Here is a 22,099-nt window from a genome sequence, read left to right on the forward strand (position 1 = left end):
TTTAGACGTTTTAATATGTTAATGCCAAGATTTAATATGTAGCATTTACCTCAAGACCACGAGCTGGGTGAAAACTGCATGCTTGTGTCAAAGCATAACGTTACAAGCAGCATCAGTCAGAAAACTGGAAACTACAAGAACAGATATTAAAGTAACTCATTTAAGGTACCGCGGAGGCTCACAGAAGCGCAGGGGTGGCAGTGGCCTCCCCCGGGTCAGCGAGATCAGCTCTCGGCCGCTGCAGGTGCATTAAAACAAGAGCCCACCGGCCCGCCCCCCTCCTGTCAGGGCCCCGCGGCCGCCGGGCTCCCCGCGCCCGTCCTCTCCCCAGGGCCGCGGCGCGACATGGCGGCGGGGCACCCCCACCCCCCCGCTCCGCTCCTCCCCGCCGCCCGCCCCTTTCCCCGCCCGCTCCCGCTTGGCGCCAAGCGGCGAAAGAGATCGGGGCCGCGGCGGGATGAGCGGCCACCAGCCCAGCCGCCACGTTAACGGGTACGCTGCCCGGGCCCGGACCGCGCATGGGCTCGCTGCCCTGCCGCCGAGGGCTGCGCTGAGGGGGCAGTGGCGTGGAGGGGCCGCGGGGGCCTGGGGGGGCCCGCGTGATGCCGTTTCCAAGCTCTTCCCGCCCGTCAGCCGGAGGTTCCCTCTTCCACTGGCGCTGTGCCCCGCCTCGCACCCCCGACTGACTAAACCTTCTCCCTCCTCAGCCGGGCCGCTCCCGCCTGGGGGTTTAACCCCGGGGGCCCGGGGGCGGGCAGCCACGCCGGCGAGCCCGCGGTGCTGCCGGCCGCGGCCTGCGCCACGCGGTCGGCCCCGGCGTCTGAGAGAGGGGGGAGAGCGGCGGCACCCGCCGCGGCCACCGTCCGGCTGCTTTCGGGGAAGCCGTTATCCTCCGGCAGCCGCGCAGCGGGTCCGGTCCTGGCTGGGGGGCTGTAAGCGGGACAGGGTAGAACGGGGGAGGCAGCTGGGCGCTTACCCCGCGCCTGGCTGCGGTGGGAAGGCTCCCCGTGAAGGTCGCGCTCCGCGGTGCAGAGGGGTCGGCCCGGGCAGCGCCGGCTGTGGCCGTGCGGAGGGAAACGCCGCGGCCCTGGGGGGAGGCGTTTGTTGAAGCCCCTGAAGGCCCTGGCGTGAGGGTATGGCCTGGTTTATTTATTCTTTGTAATCACTGGGATAGGAAAAAGAGTAGGTGGGGAGTCTTGTATTCATTATTTCCTGAAATGGTGACCAGCATGAGCAATATGCATTTAATTGAAGTCAAAGAAGTGATGCTGTAAAATTCAGTGAAGGGAAATATTCTTGTACTGCTCAATTGGGGCTCAATATTTCCGCAAAGTGTTTACATTTACAGGTTTGGTGGGTTATCTCTCAGGAAAAATTTGAATATAGGTAATTTTCAATGCATAAGTACTGTTTTTCTGTAAGAAAGGTTGATTTTTCTCTCTGCCTCACTCTCAAAATCTTACCTCCCAGTAAGGAATAGGTAATGACTGTATCTCAGTACCTACATGAGTGGAAAGATGACAAGCCTCAAGTAAAGGAAGTGCTACATTCATTTGATATAATAGCGATCATAAACAAAATTATGAGACTTAAAGAAGCAGCTAGTATTGAAAGTCATCAAGAACACATATCCTGTTTGGCTTTTGGGGAACAAGAACATTGAAGAAGATGTTTAATTTTTATTTTTAATACTTTCCCTCTTTTTTTACGTTAAATTCTGTGAGTTGAGTGACAAAATACTGATGGTTGTTGGGACGATGTCCTTATCTTCAGTAACATACTTGATACTGGGGAAAAAAACTGCTACAATACAGTTGGAACATAATGCACATGACATCAGAGCTGAGAAAGCAGAGGAAAAGCTTAAAGGGGGGGAAGGGTAAAAAGTATGATACCCACAAGTTCTCCAGTTGTACTATATTGTTGTGTAATTGACTATCATAATTGTCTTATGAAAAGATTTGAGGTGATGTATTCTGTTTTAGGATTCTCAACTAAATTTTTCATTAAGATACTTTTTTCTTTTAGTAGCTGCATGAAATTTGTTCCTTTTTCAGATGGTGTTACAGCTTACTTGAAGCCTAGATGGGTGAAAAAGAACTGCGAAGAGAGGCACTGTCCTCTAATTGCAGAATCTTTTTCTCTATTTTGCTTTGAAATACTGTTTACACAGACTTTTCTACAGACTACTAATCACTCTAGAATTTAAGGATATTTTTTCCCCTTCCTTCTTGAGCAGTGTTATCTTAATGGCTTTCAGTTCCCATTATTTTTATTCCTAAGTTCATATGACTTATTACAAGATAAGCCTTAATTGCTTATTTTACAACTAGCTATAATATTTTCTAGAGTAGCTTTCATTCATGCAATTCTAGAACTTACAAATGAGCATGAGGAAGATGATCAGCTGCCCCAAATCCATAAACTTAATTTTCCTATGTGTGCTTTACTGCTAGCCAAGTCCTTGGCTTCTGCTCAATCAGAAAGTAAGTGTTTTATACCCATTTCACACTCTTGCGTTTCTGTGCATTGAGTTGAGGGAATTATCTTGCCAAACATGGTGATGTTAAGTAGAAGTAATTGAGTAAGGGGTTTTTTTTATGTTCTCTTTGACGTATTTTTCAGATATGCTCCTCTCCCTAGGAAGTTGGTACTCTGAGGGACCTCCACTTACAGTTCTGTATTTATGAGAAAAGTAAATAGTAGCTTTTTTTGTTTTTTGAATAAATAGGGTTGCTAGGGAATGATTTAACAAAAGGACATCTCACGATCTCTTAGTTCAGAGTACCATTGGCTTTCTGGAGCCCTTTCCCCAGAATGTTTTATTTGGTGTAGTTCTGCACTGTGTCTTGTGTGCCTCTCCAAAGACATCTCACTGTGAATGTCATGTAGTCGGAAATGTATCAAACTGATCTGATGGTGGTTTGGATTTTGTAAATCTGCTTTTGCGAGATATTTTAAATAATCACTCAAATTAGCTGAAGCACTTTCTTGGCATTTCAGTTAACCTGTCAAATTTCAGTTTGGCATGGAGATGTGTGAGGGCATGTCTTTAATTTCTTCTTTCTGCTGTGACCTTCTTTGAACACTTCTCTGAATGCTTTTCTTTGTTAGTAGGTGTCCTGGTTTTGGCTGGGATGGAGTTGATTTTCTTCCTATTAACTGGTATAGTGCTGTGTTTTGGATTTAGTATGAGAATAATGTTGATAACACACTGATGTTTTAGTTGTTGCTAAGTAGTGCTTACATAGTCAAGGACTTTTCAGCTTCCCATGTTCTGCCGGCTGTGCGGGGGGCTGGGAGGGAGCGTGGCTGGGATGGCTGGCCGAGCTGGCCGATGGGGTATTCCATACCATATGATGTCAGCATATTCTGGGCGAAGAAGAAGGAAGGGGGGGATGTTCGGAGTGATGGTGTTTGTCTTCCCAAGTAACTGTTACACGTGATGGAGCCCTGCTTTCCTGGAGATGGCTGAACACCTGCCTGCCGATGGGAAGTAGTGAATGAATTCCTTGTTTTGCTTTGCTTGCGTGCGCAGCTTTTACTTTACCTATTAAACTGTCTTTATCTCAACCCACGAGTTTTTTCACTTTTACCCTTCCAATTCTCTCTCCCATCCCACCAGGGGCGAGTGAGCGAGCGGCTGCGTGGTGCTTAGTTGCCAGCTGGGGTTAAACCACGACAGTAGGATACCGCCCCAACCCTTTAGTTATGATGATTCAAGCCAGTTTGGGCACTCTCAGAATCACATACTTGATTTTTGTGTTTGCTTTGACAATTGACAGTTCTGGGCACTATTCACAATGTTGTCAAAGTGTGAGAGAGGTATGCTGGTTACACCAAGAGTGTGTTTTTCTCCCTCCTTACGTTGGGACAATGGCATTAAAGATGATCCTCATTCATTCCAAGAACAAGCCAAATTGCTAACTTGTAATGTGCCGTATATGAACTATTCAAAACCAGCAATTTCTCTTTAGTGAATAGCACCCTGCAGGTTTCTAAAGTACAGTTTTATCATGTGCTGGCATTGTCTTCACTCAAATAGCCTAACCTCTTTACGACAAACTAACTGTAAGCCTCTAATATATGCTATTTCATGTTTTAGGTTATAAAAATAATAATTAACAAAACACTTGTCTTGTAATTTTGTTTATCTTCAGAAAGTGCTGGGACTGGAGTTGCTAGGAGATGTCTTGCTGCTTGCAGTTACCTATGATACATTTTTCTGCATGGCTGTACATTGCTAGAAGGGTATCTCAGTCTTAAGCTGTAGTCCTTAGCAAGAGGAGCCCAAGAAGAAAAGTACTGTCCCCCTTGTATTTCGATAGGATAATTATTGTATTTGAGATGTTCCATTCTTTTGGTTTTCAAGTATAGCGATGATAGGTGGGAGTTTGGGGAAATTTCTTTGAATTTGATCTTTTCCTTGAAATTTGCAAAGCTTAAATATGTGGGGAGGGAGGGGGGGGGAGAGAGAGATGTCTGTCTTTCCTCTCTTTGAGCTGAAAAGCACAGAAATTCCCCTGTTGTGTCTTACGCTGTCCAAGCAGTCTTTCAACCATAAGCGGGCAAGAGAAAATGATGTATCACTTTTTTTTTTCCTCCCTCCTTCCACTAAATAAACCCCCCAATGCAGGGAAAGAAGCAACCTTTTGTGCCACTTCTATACATTATATCTGAGGGAAAAGTTCTTGAACCTATCTCCTTTCAGTTTTTAGAAGGCTTTCATAGGACATAATCTCAAGAGAAACTTAGCAGGGGACTATCAGAATGGCTTATAGCCTCAGATTTTTGCTGATAAGTGTTGTAACGAGAGGCAAACTCAACGGCAATAACTGTGCGGGCAGAAACGAATGACTGCACAGAAAGCTACCAAATAGAAATCTAGCGAGCACTTGTCGTACCAGAAGTACAAAATAGCTTAGATTAGAGGTTTGCAGTTAGCGCAGTCATCATAAAAAAGATTATGTTGTTTGGGTGAAAAGAATGCCAGTACATGATATACCTGAATCTTAGAAATATACAAGGTGTTATCTATAAAGGATAAATTGCTCTGTCTTTGAATAGCTCAGCGCTCTGAATAGCTCAGCCTTCTTATCTAAAACTGAAATTTGCAACCTCGCTTGGGTGCCCTTCCCCTGAAAGGAAATGTTGCATATATAAGTTCCTGGAAAGCACATAACGCTGATGGTTTTACTGTTGAAATACCAGTGAATATGCGGTCGTCTTAGCCAGATTCTGAGCCTGGTTACTTTAAAGTTGTGCACATTAAAAGAATACAAACTGTAATAACTCTAGCTATGTGTTGTTTGCTAATGGCTGGGTTTTTTCTATGCACTATAGTTTTGGCAATGAAGCATCCTGCAAAAAACGAGAGGATTATTTGGAATGGCCTGAATATTTTATGGCAGTAGCTTTTTTGTCAGCACAAAGAAGCAAGGATCCAAGTTCTCAGGTAAGAAGGCAACGTATAAGAATAACATAACCTAATCTATATTGCACATCGCATCAGATGCACATGTGTAACACTTTCAGGGATTTCTTATTAAAAGTTATTTCAGTATCTAGCTGTTCATTTTTTAACATGGTCAGCACCTTTTGTTACAGAAATTCTCTCTTATTGGGCCTGACCTCGTGTATAATTCTGTGTGTACATTTGCAGCTTGGAGTTTTGTAAATCTTCTTTTCATCTAGAGGTTAAAATAACACATGCATTTTCTCTCCTTTTTCCAGTAAATATAGTTACTGTTAGAGGAGGATGTAACTACTGAAATTTTTAGATTGTAATTTTTAAAGACACAGCATTTTTACAAGTCCCTTTTCCTCACCTGTAAGAGTATAAAAATTCCCTTTTGTTTGTTCTTGGGTTGACTGGAATTTTCTTCTAGTTTGGTTCCTTCCTCAGGTTCCCCGTCTGCCTCTGTTTCACCTTCTGTCCCCATTCTTTGCTTCTTTCATGTGCCTCTGTTGAATACTGGTTTGAGATGATTGATACATCTCCTGAAACATGCTGTTCTGCAGGAGCCAGTTGTCCTGTTAGTCTTCCTTTGTGTGAAATCCCCCAAAGCCATAGAGTAAAATGCATGTTAACAGTCTGCTCAATTGCTCGCTGGCTTCTGTACATTATGGCTTTTAGTTCTCTGAAGGTTATTCACTTAGGGCTAAATTTTTGTTACCCAAAAGCTGGTTGATAAACACGTTCTGTGAATTAAAATCAGTACTATTGCCATTTCAATAAATCTAAAATGTGGACAGAAAACATAAAAACGAGACACTTCATCATTCTATGAGAAGGGTCCCTGTGCAGACTTCGATTAAAGTAATAAAGGGTGGGAGTTAAAAGGTCTGGTATTTTGGTGCATGTTTGCATAAACAAGCCACAAAGATTTGTGAGCCTCTCTCTGCCTAGGTCAACACTACTGCATTTCTGTTCCATCTTCCATACCTTTTCTTTTGCTGCTACTGCTCGTACTGCTGCTGGAAAAGCCAGTTTGGGGAGTTGAACTGATGGAAAACTTATGTTTGGTAAGGTTAGTTCAGTGCCGGTTCTGCTCCTTGAACTAGGTTCACTTCATAGTCGGATAAGGAACAATGCTGGCAGGCTGGGATGGGGTCTGCATGACCGGAGGGGTGGCAGGGTTGCATCTGGCCTCGTTTATTTCAAAGCACTACTAGTTAGGTACAGTTGTAGCCTTGCTCACTAGATGGTGTGACTTAATATAAAGTGAAGCTTGTATCTCTTAAATGAAAATTGTAGGACTGACTTCTGGTGTCATCTTTCTTCTTGTTGATACATCATTTTGCCTGCTGTTGGTACTATATAAATCTGGTTTTGTTTAGGTTGGTGCCTGCATTGTAAATTCAGAAAACAAGATTGTTGGAATTGGATACAATGGGATGCCTAATGGCTGCAGCGATGATGTACTACCCTGGACAAGAACAGCAGCACGTAGACTAGACACGAAATATCCTTACGGTAAGGCTTCTTGTGGTTGACAGGTCAGACTTGTGATGTCTGTATATGTGGAAGTTCAGCTGGTAAAATATTGATCAGTTTTTCTTCCACTCACGTGATTTTGTTAATGGCCCATATGTGATACATCAGGATAAAAATCACAGCTCTGAAAATAAATGAAAACAGTCTTTATGAAGGACTGACTTCCTGGTGAAGTGTGTTCATAAATGATTAGCCATTTTGGATTGCATAGTGAAAACTTGTAAATATAATGCAACTCATTAGCACACTGTTGCTGTGTATGCAGATGATTGCTGCTTCTGTGTGTTCGTCTCCACAGAAGTTACAGAGAGCATGTATATGCAAAACAAGTAATTGGGTCTAAAATACACGTATTAAAATTGTAAACTCCAGTGGTTGTGGAAAATTCCAGTGTTCAGGTGTTGATGGCATAGGCAATACATATTATGAAGGAGCTGAAATTATGAAAATTATGAAATTTTGTTTGTCTTGAAGTATGTGATTGCATTCTGTCATTCTATGCCATTTTTGCCTCATCTGGTGTGCAGTGGATCTACCCTGCTATGGGTGAGGTGACTTGCATTGTTTATTTCAACCTCTGATTTGATTCACATTTACTAAATAGGCAAAAGGAATGAAGAGCAAGGACAGTTTCATGGTAAATGTAGCTGAGTGCTGCTTTGGATCCTGTCTTTGTCTCTGCAAGCAGGCGTAGTTTGGCCTTCTGCAAGCCTGCTTCGAAGGGTCCTCTGTGAATCTTGGTGCATCTGTCTGCAGGGCTGTACAGTTACTCCTCTGGGCCAAGTGTGGTTTGCAGGAACCAAGGAGACAACTTGCTGGGCTGCCTCAGGCTTCATGCCATGAGTCCTGGGCATGGAAATGGAATTGAGAGCTCCCTTGTGGCCTGCAATAGCTGATGTTGGGGAGGAACCGTGGTTAGGACTGATAAGGAAGGGAGGAGCGTATGCTCTCTTAAATCCCGCTTCTTCGCCTTTCTGCTTCCCCACCAGCTCCTGCTGCACCTCTGTAGAGTGACAGCAATGCAGCAGAAGCCATGGGCACGGGAAAAAAATGGGTATTAGGAGCTCCTTCATCCTGTGCTGCATCTCAGCCTGTCCTGGGCTCAGGAGTGGCAGGGGGAAGAATCGCAAAACTGCACAACAGCTCTGAGAAATTCTCCCTTCCCCCTGCATGGGTGGGGGGAAATGAGCACCAGAGTTCAGCTTTTGCAAAGAGATACTGACTCTTTCCCAGTGTACAGTATTTATTTCTGCCTACTATTTCTGTTTTTTACTTGTAACTTCTAACAATTGGTCTGATGCAGAAATTAGACTTGCATGAGTTTTGCCATTCTCTGTGTTCACTCCGAGCTCCCTCTAAAAACTGGCATTACATTTTCTGGTTTCCCATAGCATAGAAGTGAAAGATGATATGCAGTGGTTCAGCACATAATTCATCAGTTTCATATTTGAGTTCTTAAAACCCTGGTACTTAATCCTTATTCACTTTACCAATTTATTATAAAACCTCTAACGTTAACTCTTAAGCTTGAGACAGTTCCATATGATTTTCCGTAAGAGATGTATTCCCAATACTAGGGCCAGCTCCTGCCAAACTTTAAGTCTGCTCTAAAGCACAGAAGCACTGGTTTTACATATAATGACGGTACCATAATGGTACAACTTGGTATGACTGCTCTTTATTAATAGGGCGAGGAAACAAGTGTTAGTCCATTGATTAAATACAAAGTACTGAACACAGAATATTGATTTTTGGTTGACTCTTTATGCTGCTGTAAGGTCTCCGTTCTGAACTAAGATCAGTGTGGGTGGTCTTTTGGGCCTGAGCATGTTCCAGGCACTCAAATCTAAGCTGACCAATTAAAACTAAAAATGCTGTATGAATTTGTGAGGAATCTTTGTACAAGATGACCAGAGAATTTTTTTGTTTGTTTTTTTTTTTTTAGTTAACTCTGACTCCGAAAGATGTGAAGTAAAGTAAAAATCTGTAATATGAGATGTTTAAAAAATGCACTAACCAATCTAACAGCCTGGAGAGATGAGTTCATTTCTAGGAGTTGGTCTAACTACTGCCCTTCCCCCCAAGAATATTAGTCTTCACCTCATTAAAAAAATCACAACTTTGTAACATAAAGTGTCTGCTGTGATGAATAAACAACTTATTTTGTAATTCACAGATCATTTAAACTCTAGCAGTTCCTTATTAATCTTGGTAGCACAGTTGACAGACCAGACAAGTACATATGAAAAAAAAATCTTCTGCTTTAAAAAATTCTGGTAGATGCAAAGAGATACATAGAATTGCTGCTAAAATCTCATTAAACTGTCATGTTTTCCTTCCCACTTTTGCTAATCATTACAGCATTTGTCTAAATTGAACTTTTTATCCTTCCTTTTTCCTGATTAGCTTGTTCAGAGATGGTACAAGCTTATTGTGTGCTCCATAAGCTTATCACTGGATATGCTGGCACCTTCATCACTAGAGCTGCAATGTAGCTTATTAGGTAAAGCTGATGGTAATTGTTTATGTACCACCACACTAACTTGGAAGATGTCTTCTAGAGCTACCTCATGCATCTGTGGTGCTACAGAAGAGGGCTGGGGGTGGATCTGAATGCTGATCTCCTGGTTTTATGTACTGTTGTAGGTTAGGCATAAACATTAGCTCACTTCCATCTGTTTTGGACCACTCTGACTAGCTTTCTCCAGAACAAAGCCTGAGTATTGCTCTGTGAATGGCTCACTCAAAGGCTGCTCGGAGGGCAGGGTGGAAAAAAGGCTGCAAGAAAACTGTCATCCTATATAGGCCTATAATGCAAGGCCTCCTGAGATGGTATGCTTAACCCTCCTCCCTCCCTCAGGCCATACTGGCGGATATGAAAGGCATGCTTGTTTCATGCTGTGAAAATACCACTCTGGTGGGCTGCAAAAAAGTCATCTCACTTCTTTATGCACTTTGAACTGAGACATACAAAATAAGTACGTGGTGCCGTGGAACTCTTGAGATGTGAAGCCTTGAGGAAACCCAGGGCCAAGCGCTATGTAATGCTGATGGAGCCCTGAGTAAGATGAACACGAGCTAGTCTATGCCAATTGGCCTCAGGACCAAGGGCCAGTCGCTGGCCCTGTCTGTGTTTAGCAGGGGATTGGACCCAGAGGCTATCTTTGCAGAAGTGTGTTAGGTGATCCTATAATAAATTTATTGAGCTCCAGCAGAACAGATGGATGTCTTGACCCCACAGCTCTGATCAGATTCATTGTTTCATGGCTAGAAAACTTCCAATTTCCACCCTAAATTTATTTGTGGTTAGTTTATATATTCTTGTGTGTGCCAGCATTGTTCTTTTAGCTTTTCTTAATCACTGGGATTAACCCTTCCTCCTTTCCCCCCTTCCTCTGTGCACTTACTGATAACAATAACCTTTTGAACTTTTGTTGTAAGGCTAAACAAGTCCTGGCACTCTTAAATTTTTCTGTATCTTGAAACTTGTTGGCTTGAAATTCTCCAGTGTCTCAGTTACCTATGTCTGCTGCAACATACTGTACGTATCTAACCTGCACCCTCAAGTGTGGGTTCTGCTCAGCTCAGTGTTAGGGAAAGGGTCGTGCTTGGTTAAAAAAATTTGCATTTACCCATATCTAAGTGTAACCTGAGCTGCTACTGGAAGAAAGCATCAGAATGTGATAGGTAATGCTCACTTTACCTTAGACAATGCAAATGTTTGCAAGGCATTTGAATATGACAGGAATGGTGATGTGGATCACCTGTATTGATACTATGCATTCCTTATGAGAGTCTTGAAGCAGATTAAAACTTTCTTCCTTCTAGTTGCAGTGTATATTTGAACAGTTTAGTAGTATAGCCTTGTTATATCAGAAAGCAAGCACTGGGTGTTTTGCAGAATGCCATTTTTCACAGCAGAAAATTGGGCTTTCGTTGCTATGTTGGAACTGACTCTTTCCAGGCTGCCAGTCCAACTGCTATGACAGGAGCAAGGATGTTTCTGCGCACATGAGAGAAATGGAAGGCCAGTTTTTAATACCTACTGTACGAAGATGTTATCAAAAGCTCTTCCTGAAGCATTGTGTTCAGTACCATGTGCAGAAACTTCTTAATAATTAGACAAAATTCTGGCTTTCAGAGTCAAAAGTGAGTGCCCTCTGTTTCTATTAGATGAATCCAAGGATTTGATGATGCTCAGTTTCTTCTCACTGATCATTTAAAATACTACATTTTTCTTCTATTAACGCAAGTCTTCCCACTAATGCTAGTTGCTGTGCTCCTGTTATGCCCTCTGTCTCCACTGTAATCTAAGAACATCCATTTGACAACCAGTCTCTAATTAAGAGAGTTTTAAATTAAGATGACTGGCAAATTTAGAAACCTCTGAGCAATAGAGAAAATATTGAGTAAATATGCTTACAAATATTTATACAGGTTCAGATATGATAAAATATGTGCTGTGGCAAAAAGTATGCTCTAATTGAACAGTACCTGCTGTGTAAAATGAAACAAACTGTTATCAACATTTCCTCGTGTTAGGATTATGAGCTTTTTGTCAATTTTTTAGAGAGATGAACACTCAAAGATATTCAGACAAATGTTACTTCTGTAGAAGCTGTTATTTTGACAGCACCAAACTTGATAAGGCACTATGAAGAAGTGTGATGCTCTCTCTCCAATTGGCAGTGCAAAGCTGAGGCTTCAGCTGGAAAGGGGATCTATAGGAGACGGTCTCCACCTACAGCCATTCAGTCTCTTGTCCTGCATGGATTTCTGTCGAATTCTGGTGTCATACATCAAATCTCTAGAAAGTTTGGAGGTTTGGAAACACCAAGAATAATTTCTCTCGTTTTGCTTGCCCACTAAGAAATGCCTCTGTGTTCTACTGAGAGTAGAACAAACTTGGGACAGGCTGGGAGGAATTGGGAAATGGGGTGGATTAGCTAATGCTTCTTAGGTTTTGAGGGGGGCTTCCCTCAAAAGGGGTTTGCCCCCAGCAGATTTTGTGATGTTCATAAATGGGCCGAGCAGTTCCCATCTTCACTTCCTAGTTCTCTTTTTTTCACAGAAGAAAGCAGTGAGGCTGGGGCTGTTCCCTTTTTCTGACTGCAGTCTGAAGAGGCCAGGACTCCAGTGAAATCTGGTGGTGTTATCCTTGCCTCCCTGTCCTGACCACAGCAACTGCTCTTCCCCCAGCACGCAGAGCGAGAAAGAGAGCAGCAGGAATGGCTGAGGGCAGTGCAGCCCAACGTCAGTGTCCCGCCTTCCCCCAAATGCAGTGACCAGCAACCATCCATACGCTTTCACAAAGGTTGAAAAAAGATTTATGTCATTCTACAAATTCCAGATCCATCAACCACTGTCCCCAGTGGTTGTCACTCCAAACTCCGTTCCTTTCAATAGTACTTCGGTCCCTTCCGTGATCCTTGCTGTGTCCAGCGTCAGGGGTCCAGCGAGTAAAGGTGGACTGGTAGGTGGAGCTTGGACAAAGATGGGATGGACAAGGGATGAACTCATGTTCATGGTGAAGATTTTACCAAAAGACTGAGAAGTGGGCCAAATTACAGCACTCCCTGTATTCATTTCTGTGCCAGGTTTATGTTGAAGAACGCCATGCTATTACCATATATCTGTATTGGGAACCCGTAATATTTGTCAGGTTGGTTAACGTGGCAGTATAAAAACTTACGTTAATAAATAAGTCAAAACTTGCTGCATGACAATCTATATGCATTGAAACGTATTCTTTTCAAATGTAACACCGTATTTGGTGCATAATTTCTCAAAATTCGTAGTCTGGCTCAGTTAGTTAGTAGTTAATCACACAGAAAGGTCACTCCCCCCAGCCTCTCCTTTGATTGCTTCTTAAAAGGTGACATGTTGTGGTGGTCCCTACTCCAAGCTCTTCATCAGGCATGTAAGCCTTTAAACAGTATTAAGAAATACTTTGACTAGTCCTGTGGTTCTTATAAAATCACTAGTCAGAACACTTTTAGTAGGTGGGAAGAGTACTTCTGACTCTGCAACCCACTCTGCATGTTCATGTTAAGTGGTTAATCCTGAAAGATGATCCTTAATAGGGTAAGTAGGGGTTTTCTATTTACTTAAGGATGAGTGCTACCTCATATATGCAACACAAAGCAGTATGCAATGAGAAAAGATAGAACCACTAGCAATTAATACTACCAGTAATGAAGCAGTCATTCCTCTGCTTCCCCCCCCCTCCCCCCCCTCGTGAATATAGTAGCAGGTGGTGGGAATGTGAGAGCACACACTAACTTCTCATTGCATGGTTATTTCTTCAGCTAATGAAGCCTTTCGAGAATACTTTTCAAGCCACTTTTCCAGAATGGAAACCAGTGTTGCAAACTTAATATTATGTTGGCTATACGTGAATTTTTTTTAAAAAAAAAAAACAAAACACGGGGGGCCCCCCTAGGGTATTGTAAAAATTCTTAGTTTTACTAGTCAGTTTAAATATACAGTTTTCAGTGTTCTGAATACTGTGCACCTGTGAAAGGTTATTTTAAGTTAGCTTCTTATTGTCTGAGAGAGAACAATACGCAACTATTAGTAGGAGCTCTTAACACGTTAGAAAACTTCGTAACACCCCAAATATGAACTACTTAGTTGTTAGCAAGAGGGATTTTGGACTCCTGGATTTGTTTCTGTCTCCCACTAATGCTCTGTATAGAGCTGGGCAGGTCTATAAAGAAAAATCTGGGGATAATAGACTATCTTACCTCTAAATCGGTTAACAGTCAATGCCTATCTGCCAGAGAGAGGGGAATATGAGGAAGAGGGAATGAAGAGGGATGGGACAAAGCCTAAAAATATTTGTCTGATGCCTATACCTTCTTAAGGACCATCTAGCATAATATCCTTTAGAGGGGCCAGTAGCAGATGTCTAGGGAAATGTATAAAACAAAGACACATGTAATGGTAGTTTCCCAGAATATTCTTCCAAGTTCCAACAACTGAGCCAAAATGGTTTTGTTTTTATTGGCCCAATAGACTAAAAAAAAGAAATATTCAAGGAAAAAGATGACTTCTGGAATCAGTGCAAACTTCTAGTCCTGTACTACTTTCTGCAGTAAGTGCAGTAAAATACTTGGTTAGGCTACAGTGTGCATGAAAAAACTACTTCCTTTTGTTTTTGAAACGAAAGCCTGCTGGGTATTTTGGGAGACCCCATTACTTTTTGTCTTGGAATAATTAGTCTCTGTTTCTTCCTTATTACTGTTTCTGTGTCTTCTTTCCACACTGGAGAGTCATAATTGTTCTTAACTTCAGATTACATTAAGATGATCAGGAGGCAAAATTTCTCTCTTTCCTCGCTCCAGCTGATTGTCTTCTATAAGTTATTTTTGGCCTGAACTTGTTTTTGCTTGGGAAGAGGTTTGTTGTTGAAAGTTTGTAGAAGTCTGCAGAAAGAGGCAGACTTCTCACCAGCGCAGGAAGGAAACTTGTTGCAGTACTAATAATGAAACTTGTCTGGTTTTATGGCTGAAGATTTCTGAGTTTTAGTGAAGAAAAAATATTTACTGAAGGAATTAGCTTTTTTTTTTTTTTTTTTTTTAGTTCTGTGAGCGTTTGAAAACATTCCCTCATCGTTCTTTCTGGAGGCCTTCCATATTTTAGACTGCTGCCTAGAACATAAGTATATTGTTCAAAGAAACTTAAAAGTGGTGTTTCTGACCTGCTGACATAACCTAGTTCCAGTTGCAGAAATAATGATACTCTTCTTCACTCAATCCTCTGTAACCCCCCAAAATAATTCTCTGACTATTTATTGCAAAACCTATATAAGATTAGTGCAATTCAGTAATATACTTGGAGTTAAACGTATTTTCTGTATTTTCTAAATGTATAGGTTCATATAATTGCATATCTTGTACACTTAATGGCATATGTTTAAAATACAATGTGACCCAATTACCGTTGCAATAGAAACAGTAATAATAGTAATAGAAACCTTAATGTGATGGTGCTTGGGCGTGTTTTTTGTTAATTTCCTATTTTTTATGTTAGTTTCTGGCTTTACTGTTTATGAGAAGGTATGTAGACAGCATGGTCATAGTGATGCTGGGGACTACTTGTAGAAGTTGGTACTGAGCTTTCTTTAGCAAGTGTTTGGTCCTTTGTGACTTGTCTTCATGGGAAAGCTTGTGTGCTGTAACTTAGGCTGTAAATTTATAGTGCATTAGAAAATTCCATGTAGACATTTAGCGCATACGGAAAACATTTCCATTCAGCAAGGATTTCTGCATGTTGAAGGTGCTGCACTCAGTTACTCTTTGTGTGGTGAGATCATTCACACAGAGGTCAGTACATAGTAGCAAGTATACTATGAGCTTGTGCTCCTAACTTTGCCTGTTTTAATTTTCCCATGTATTCAAGGGGGAGGAAAACTTTTTTTTTTTTTAAAATCCATTCTTCAAAACAAGCAGTGGAAAAACTGTTAATGTTGTCTGCACATGCAGGTCTCCAGATGAGCTCAAACCCACACCACACTGTTTATGTAGTAAGTCAGGGCAGCAGGCAGTTTCTTAGTAGGTAGGTAATATAAATTATGCAACTTGCTGTCATTCCTAGGAGTAAACAGGAGGTTCTTGCAGAGATCCTAATGTTTTTTTCAGAGGTTCATGGTGGATGACACAGAAACTGTGCTCTTCTCACCTGTGTTGGTAACACATTGGATAATCTGCTGATGTGTACAGCATAAAAACTTAAACCCTAAGGTGCGGTCTGTCCAGAAAGAGCTATTGTGTTACGGTGGAATAAGGCAGGGTAGTCTGTTGCTACCTGGCCTATCTCAAATCCATGGAGAAAGAGAGGACTTTGTTTTCCTGCTTGGGAAGTCTGACACCTTTTAATGAGCAGTAAACTCACTTTAATATTAAAGCTGGGACATTTTTATGGTTGAGTGTGTCTTGTGTATTCTTGGGGTGAGAGAATCATGCAGCAGCGCTGAGCCGTCTGAGACCCAGAGGACAGAGCTGCTCGGTTTTACTTCGCGATTCTCCTGCCTTTAAGAGTGCACAGTGCGCTCTTATAACCGTAAGACTGTTCCTATCTGTGCATGTAAACACATAAATGAGCTGTTTTATACTGGCAATTAGATACTCCAGAGAGTTGTGAAGCTGTGAGATATTGCTTCACTTAGGGTGGTTGCAACTACTTGGCCCACAGCCTACGGCTTTGTTGCCTGCAATAGGTGTTAGCAAATGGCAATGCTAATGCGCTTAATGATATCATTACTAATCGGCAGCCTGGTCAGAACAATTGACCTTCATTGATCTTGGTATTTCTGCTTTTATTTCTTCCTCTGCCCTTTATGACAAGCTGTGCAAGCTATTTGCCTTTGAAAGGATGTAAGCAGTTATTTTGTAACACTTTAATTTTAGTTTGACTGATATATTTTAATGAACAGTATTATGAATTGTTTCTTTTTGTTTTTTTTAAATCAGTGTGCCATGCCGAATTGAATGCCATCATGAACAAAAACTCAGCTGATGTGAAAGGCTGCAGCATGTATGTTGCCTTATTTCCATGTAATGAATGTGCAAAGCTCATCATCCAGGCAGGTAAGGAGTAGTGCCAGCTTGATTTGTCAGGGTTGCAGCGCTGCCTGCTCGTTGGTATCTTATCACGGATGTATTTGATGTTAAATTGCTGCTGTTAGATCTAAATTAATTGCATTGTCAAATTCATAAGATGCTACTTGTGGGGTTTTTTTTGCATCTGAATGGTGCCAAATTTTTCCAGTGCTAATTGCATCTTCTGTGATTCTAAGCGTGCTTCTAATTTAGGTTTGTAACTTCTTAGACCAGGAGCTGCCAAAGAACAACACAGGCTTTGCATATAATTACTGTCAATTTTACTGTGCTCTGACACATTGAATAGAGTAGGGCAGAAAGAAATAAACTTCTGCATGACAAAAGGTCTGTTGGGAGTATATACATGAAATTTTAATTTGAATGTGATGCATGGTAGATATTTGAAGATTTTAAAATATCTTTGCTCATAAATGTCGTAAGACTTCTATGATCCTACTTTAATTATGTCTTTCATTATAATTGTTATAAATCTGTGCCACTGCAGCAAGTGTGCTGGCCTAAATGTGTCGCCTTCTTTCAGATTAGGCCTATCTGCAGTAGGCTTTAGTTCCATAAAAATCTCTGCTTTAAGGTAGCGTATATTTTGCTCATTGAGTGAAGTCTTGCAATCTTAGCATGGATTGCTATTCTGGGGAGTTTCTCTCACCGATGGACACGGGAATCTAGGAAGAAAGTAGCAAGCAGAATCCTGTCTTATTTTGGCCAGTACAGTTTGAAATGAAGAGAGGTGAAGGGAGAAAGATGATGGTATTATGTATTTGTGCTAAATTTCTCATATTTACAGAATCAAAATCAAGTGGTCTTCAAGATAGGTTGGCTGCTTGTTCGCAATGTAGTCATTCATCCTTTTCCTTATGCACTTAGGTCAGCACTAAATTGCAATGTATTGATATTTATGTTGTCTGGTAAACACAGTAAGGTGTTGACAGGCTCTGAAGCGCTTGTAACTTCTCTTGGGTCAACTTTTACACTTCTCCCCTGCCTAAGTAATTTAGGCATAGATCATTCAAAAATTTGAGACAGCATGCGTTTATGAGGATTTGAACCTGGGAGTGGGAGTTATTTACAAAATAGAGAACAACAGGAAAAAACATCCTTTTATAGCTATGCATTTGGAAGGAAAATGGGTTTTGGGGTTTAAGTTCTTTGTGAGGAATTTTATCTGTATTAGAGAGGTAGACAGATAAGTGTTCAATTACTTTTGCAAAAATGCTTAATTTCTAGTCTGTCTATCTTGTGTTTTTGCTGGTGAGTTTTTGGTTCTGGCTTTCTGAGTTAAACTTAGGTAAAAGTGGAGAAAAACATTTTCCAACATTTTTGAAAGAACCGTCTTCCAAAACAGCTCTACCTTACATAGCCTTATTCTCAAGTATAGTCTATAGTATTTTGGGAAGTTGGGGTGTACCAAGGAGTTCTAGAGTATGTGGATGAATGCTGCCTTTTCTGATTTTGTGCACCAGTTTTTATATGACAATACTTTTTTTTTTCCCAAGGGTAATTCTAACGTTTTTTCTAAATGCCTTTTTTAGGCATAAAGGAAGTTATTTTTATGTCTGACAAGTATCATGACACTACAGAAATGACAGCTGCACGGCGGATGTTTGATTTAGCAGGTATTATATACAGGTAAGAGAACTTCGGATTAACTTTATTTTTATTTTTGAAAGGAAAAAATGGTGTGTGAAAGAGACCAACTTTAGGGCAAAACTTTTTCTGCTTTGCATCGTGCAGTGTTTTATTTTTTGGTAGTGTTTGTAGATGGCTTGCTCTGTATACCTGCAAAAGATACTGGATTGACAGACTGTTGCACCATTCTTTTGGCCTTGTGTATGGTTAAATTTCAATTTCTTAACGTTTGTATGAGAAAATGGTCCATTTGGAATATTCATTTCATTCCTGGACTGCAAGTGAAATTGCGAATGTGATGGTTATTTGTTAAATTGTACTTGGGAGAGTCATCGCTGACCCTGCTTTGAGAAGGAGGTTAGAGTAAATGACCTCGTGAAGTGCCTTACAACCTGAATTATCCTATGATCATATGAGTTGGACTGAAATGACCTATTGATTTTTTTTTTTGTGGATTACCTGATCCTTATTGAAACTTTAATATCTTTTTGTTGCAGTCAATTTGGGAAGGTGTCAAACCAGTCACCCATAATTAATTCTTGGTGCCTATAGCTGTACAGTCTTCTTTGGTCAGCTTTTCTTGAGAGAAAAGGATAAAACTTGGAATATTTGCCTTAAAGTAATGAGAATCTGAAAAATGTTTGAAGAGTGGGGTTTTTAAAGACACTGACAGAGATACCTAAAGACAATCTGTTCAACAGCTAGTTTGATAGCAATTACATGCTGTGGGTGAGGCTAATTATGCAGTCAGGGAGGCTTTGCAACTCTAAAAAGTTTTACAATATTAATATAAAGGCTTCAAAAAATTTGCAAACATACCAGTTCTGACAGATAAAATTTTAGGATGAAAGGTACCTACTGGGCTAAGAAACGTCCATGAAAAAACACAGCAGTACTTGAAATTCAGTTTTAGTCCTTCAGTGTATTTCCTGTCTACTAAGGCTATTTGACTAAGAAGCATAAATCATTCTCTTGCAAGTCAAATCTTGCAACTTCTCCAGGGTGAGAAATGTTTCTTGCATTTCAGCTTGCTATTCTGGACAAAGTATTCAGAGTTTCTGTGGTCAGTAGCATGTGCTTTTCTGTGTTGACTGTTATTCATTCTTGTATCGATTATTAAGGATGTAGGTGGTACTTAATGAATCTCTTGAACTGAACTGCAGAGCTTAATTAGGCACTAAATCCACACTATTTGCATAATCCTTTGTTTACTGGTAGACTGGAAAATATATGCTCAGTCCCCAAATATCTTCCTTGCTAATTGCTGTAGCAGATGCTCTAATGATAATAAAAGGAAACACTTCGTGGCAGTATTAATTTTACAGTTCTAAAGTTACAATTTTAAAATGATTCCCTCTTAACTAGTTTGGTTTTTTCCCAGTATGGTACATAATATGATCTATTCCCCTAGCACAAAAAATATTTTAATATACTGAGGCAAAGTTTGAAAGTGTTCTTTGAAAACTTGGCAGGAAAAAAGTGATCAAAATATTTATCAAAATATATTCCAAATAACTTTTATATATACATACATATACATATATGTGTATATACAACACATATACAGTATATTAAAATATTTTTATGGATACATATATGCGTACCTGTATCTGTAACTATATTAAATATATTTGAAATATAAATATATATGAACAAAAATCCCAGCCCTGGTAATGTGATGCCACCACCTGCAGCTAAGTTGTTAAAAGTCCTTTGACTCCTGGGTAATTTATGAACTCCAATAGCCGAAGAATGTACAGGCCAACCCACCCCATGTGTCTTTTTTGTCTTAGTCTTTCTTGTCCAGGTTTCTCTCAGTATGGTGCACTATAATTGGCTCCCATAGAGATGAAAACTATGTGAATCCAAGGAGGGGTTGGTTTTTTTATTCCTTCAAAAATCTGGCTGGAGCTAAAGCAAGCAAAATGTTTTAACTACTCACTAACATCTGTATTTTTCTTTATTTTAGGGAATTCAAGCCAAAGCGTAACAAGATCATCATCGACTTTGATTCAATTAACAGCAGACCAAATCAAAAGCTTCTGTGAATTAAGTCTCATTAAGTCTCTAGAAGACTGTGATTATCCTTTTCTAAAAAGCTCCTAATGCCTTTCATCTTGAAGTTATTTGCAACTTTTTAATGGCTTCTGTAGCTAAAGTAGACTTCTAAGGAATCCAAGACATAAAATGTCCCCCTCACTTCATCTTGTCATGTGGAATCTAAATCTACTTAAAATTTTTTAATGCCTCTATCAAAACTGCTTAAAAAGTCGAGGCATGTAGATGAGACAATATAATGTATGTAAAGAAAACTGTTCTGATTCTTGCTGTATTCATCACCACATGCTCTGATAGGCTGTCAGCGTTGATTTAGACTCAGTTTAACAGTAGTTCTTACTGTAACCAGTAGTACAGTGGCATATGCTAATATATGTTGATCTCTCTATTGGATATGTGGATCTAAATAGTTGATCCTAATAAAGGACAAAAAAAGTTATCCATGCAAATACTAATCTTCCAACTAGCATAACACTACTATTTTAAAAGATTATACCGCTTAAAGTATGTGTGATATTCTGCATGCGTTATCCAACAAATGAAATACTAATTTTTCTTTTAATTACTATCTAACACTGTCATACATGGGGAGGGGTGAGAGAGGAAGTTGTTCTGAGAATGGTCCATGCCGGACTGAGCTTTACAGGTGCTTTCAAGTCCTTGTTTTCCCCAAGACTCCAGAATTGGAGGGGGTTGAGGGAGTAAATCATTCGGCTCTTTGCCTTTGGGACTCTTATTTGGAGTTGGTTTTCATGTGTAGAAGGAAATTATTTTATTGGTCTAAGCTGTTTCTAGACAATCCAACATAGTTCAGTCTTAAAATCAACCTGTAAGGTAACTGAATCATTTTTTGTCCTCTGAGAGAAATTGGAGGTAGTCCACCCATATCCATATCTGTGCCAAAAGAGGTAATTATGGTGTTAGCTTGTTTCCCAGTGCTGGCGTAGTACCTTCATTTTCATAAATGTTGCCTAAAATAATATCCTTTTTAATTTTATCTTGAGATCTGGGAATAGATTTGAGTTCCTTTTCTCTAATTTGATTTTTTAAAATTAAATATGCCTAATGGCTTTGTTTAGATAACATTGGTGGTTTTTTTCTTTTTTTAAAATGTGGTTATACTTCAGTGAGCTTTTATTTTCTCTATAAAAGCTTTGTTTCATATTTTGGGACATTATGTAATTTGGCTTCATACCAGTATTATTAAAGTCTTATTAAAATCCACTACATTGAAGTAGACTCATTATTATAATATTAAACCATGTGCTTGGCTCCAGAGTGCTGCTGTTTTTGCAATCATATGCAAAGCATATTTTGTGCATTTGTGATATTACATAAAGTGTAATGTTTATGAACCATTTGGCTACTAAAGGGAGCATTGTAATGTATTACAAGATGTGTCCATTTCTAAAGTAATTTCTGACTTTCTCTTTTTTTCCTACAACTGTTCTCCACCTCAAAATCGGTGTGTGGCTTACTGCCAGAAGAAGAAATCTGCACATATGTGGAGGGGGAGGGTGAAACCTGAAAAATTACATTAATAAAGTGTCACTAAAACAGCTTATGCACATCTTTTTCTTTGGCCTGAATTAATACGTAGAAGCATTTTGAGTTATGCTGGTCTGACAATGGGACAGAGGGGAGAGAAGAAGCGGAATTTTTCGTTTTGGCAGCAAAATTGCTGTTTTCTTCATAGATAATTGCTGATTTAAGTTCAGACTTGAAAGATGTGTGCATTGTGATTATGGTTACCTTAAGTATTTTTATGTCAGACCTTGGATAATGGGAATGTATA

The 22,099-nt window shown here is 40.2% G+C and overlaps 1 protein-coding gene across 1 annotated transcript; it reads left to right on the forward strand.

Annotated features, from left to right (window-relative positions):
* The first annotated feature begins 423 nt into the window (after window positions 1-423).
* On the forward strand, window positions 424-21,528 carry DCTD (dCMP deaminase). Its single transcript, XM_075149289.1, has 6 exons — window positions 424-492; window positions 5,344-5,455; window positions 6,841-6,976; window positions 16,471-16,587; window positions 18,150-18,246; window positions 20,216-21,528. The coding sequence occupies exons 1-6, from the start codon at window positions 458-460 to the stop codon at window positions 20,292-20,294; spliced, it is 576 nt and encodes a 191-aa protein (XP_075005390.1). The 5' UTR covers window positions 424-457; the 3' UTR covers window positions 20,295-21,528.
* Window positions 21,529-22,099: the final 571 nt, after the last annotated feature.

This window comes from Calonectris borealis, chromosome 4 (genome assembly GCF_964195595.1).
Source record: "Calonectris borealis chromosome 4, bCalBor7.hap1.2, whole genome shotgun sequence".
NCBI lineage: Eukaryota > Metazoa > Chordata > Aves > Procellariiformes > Procellariidae > Calonectris > Calonectris borealis.

Coding starts and splice junctions, on each gene's coding strand:
- DCTD (XM_075149289.1), top strand. CDS start 458: ATGAGCGGCCACCAGCCCAGCCGCCACGTTAACGG. Junction 6,977..16,470: donor AGACACGAAATATCCTTACG/GTAAGGCTTCTT, acceptor TTTTTAAATCAG/TGTGCCATGCCGAATTGAAT. Junction 18,247..20,215: donor TTAGCAGGTATTATATACAG/GTAAGAGAACTT, acceptor TCTTTATTTTAG/GGAATTCAAGCCAAAGCGTA.